The 1,508-nt window shown below is 22.9% G+C and overlaps 1 protein-coding gene across 1 annotated transcript; it reads right to left on the bottom strand.

Annotated features, from left to right (window-relative positions):
* Positions 1–1,334, bottom strand: LOC136978127 (uncharacterized). The gene is made up of 5 exons (XM_067273784.1): positions 1,191–1,334; positions 1,055–1,110; positions 857–961; positions 497–577; positions 1–418 (listed from the first exon to the last, which is right to left on the bottom strand). Exons 1-5 carry the CDS (start codon positions 1,288–1,290, stop codon positions 392–394), a joined length of 369 nt encoding a protein of 122 aa, XP_067129885.1. The 5' UTR covers positions 1,291–1,334; the 3' UTR covers positions 1–391.
* Between the last annotated feature and the right edge of the window lie 174 nt (positions 1,335–1,508).

Below are 1,508 nucleotides of genomic sequence, written 5' to 3'. Positions count from 1 at the left end.
TTTACTTTCAATTAAATATTTTTATTTTTTCATCAAAAAAATTTATTATTTCCTTCTACATTCTCATCAATTGTCTTGATTTATTTTCATTAAATATTGACAGAAAACGTTTTGATTTACTCGTTTAAAAATGTTTCTAATTAAAACTAGAAATAAAAATTGTACAAATTAAGTATTTTTTAATACATTCTTACAATAGGTAAAGCTGATATATTTAAGTATATTTATGCAATTTACACGAATATAAACAGTAAAAAATCTTATCTTTTAAAATTCAGAATAAAAAATTATACATTTTTAAGATTTTTCCATAATTAATCGATCCAAAATTATACTTTTACAACTGTAAATGTTGCACTGCTTATATACTGTATACTTGATTCCTGTATTATTATTTTTCTTCGATTTCCAAACATTTCTATAAAATAATTAATTATATAAAATCGAACAGTAAAATTTATACAAAGTAACAGGTTTTTTAAATATTTAAACTTACTTTCCAAGCTTCGATAACCTTTTCCATTTCATCCTCTTTGTGATAATTCTCATCCAAACATTCGAAATAAGCATGAATATCCTAAAAAAGTATAAAAACAGTTATAACTTTTAAATTTACTGTATTTATTGTATTAACATAAATTTGTCATTGGGTATAGCTACAAAAGACTATAATCTAAAGAGAAATTTAATAATTTTTTGGCATTAAAGTGTAATTTAATTTATAAAAGATTTTGAGTTAAATTATTAAGGTAATTTTACAACGTTATTATTACGTTAATTATACTAAATTAATGAAAAATTATTGAAATTTTCCAATAAAATCATTTAATATTAAGCAATTTTATATATTCCTTACCTCCTTTTTAGCTTCGTCACAAAAATAATTCCGTTTCTGTTTAATATCTGTGACATCGATATTAGGATTGACTTGAGCAATACACTCTTTAGCCGTCTTTACGAACTGTTTATTATATTATTCATTTATTTATAATAAATTTTCAAATTAATATATATATATATATATTATTTATGTATTTAAAAAAAAACATTCTACCTCTTCATCAATTAGATCATCAACGCATTTTTGCACTTCTTCAACATTATCGTGATCTAAATAAAATTAAATCAAAAATTCGAATTAAATTATACATTTTACTTATTTAATTAGCAATATATATATATAAACTTACCACAATAAGGTTTATACAATTTTTCGTAGGATTCGTTAGCAAAGACAGCAATAAACAAGCAGGAGGAAAGGATCAGTAATATCTTCTTCCCGTTTGACATGATGAATTTGTAATTGTTCTTCGTTGATTGTCTTGTTGGAAGCTTTTACGTCTTTTATATAACCCCTGCTTACGTTAAAAACAAAATAAAAGTAATAAAAACACCATGTGATTTTACAAATAATTTTCTTCGAAGAATCCATATTAAATCAAGCCGCGTACCTATACACGACTTAAAAGTTGCATTTACCTCAAGGTTAAACGTGTTTAAATCATCAA

The sequence above is a fragment of the Centruroides vittatus genome, unplaced genomic scaffold (genome assembly GCF_030686945.1).
Source record: "Centruroides vittatus isolate TY-2023 unplaced genomic scaffold, ASM3068694v2 contig_489, whole genome shotgun sequence".
NCBI lineage: Eukaryota > Metazoa > Arthropoda > Arachnida > Scorpiones > Buthidae > Centruroides > Centruroides vittatus.
This window is presented reverse-complemented; position numbering and strand designations above follow the sequence as displayed.

Excerpts from the sequence above, each read along its gene's own strand:
- LOC136978127 (XM_067273784.1), bottom strand. The coding sequence starts at position 1,290 with ATGTCAAACGGGAAGAAGATATTACTGATCCTTTCCTCCTGCTTGTTT. Across the intron at positions 962-1,054 it reads ATGATCTAATTGATGAAGAG|TTCGTAAAGACGGCTAAAGA; the intron begins GTAGAATGTTTT and ends TATAATAAACAG. Across the intron at positions 419-496 it reads AGGTTATCGAAGCTTGGAAA|AAATGTTTGGAAATCGAAGA; the intron begins GTAAGTTTAAAT and ends ATTATTTTATAG.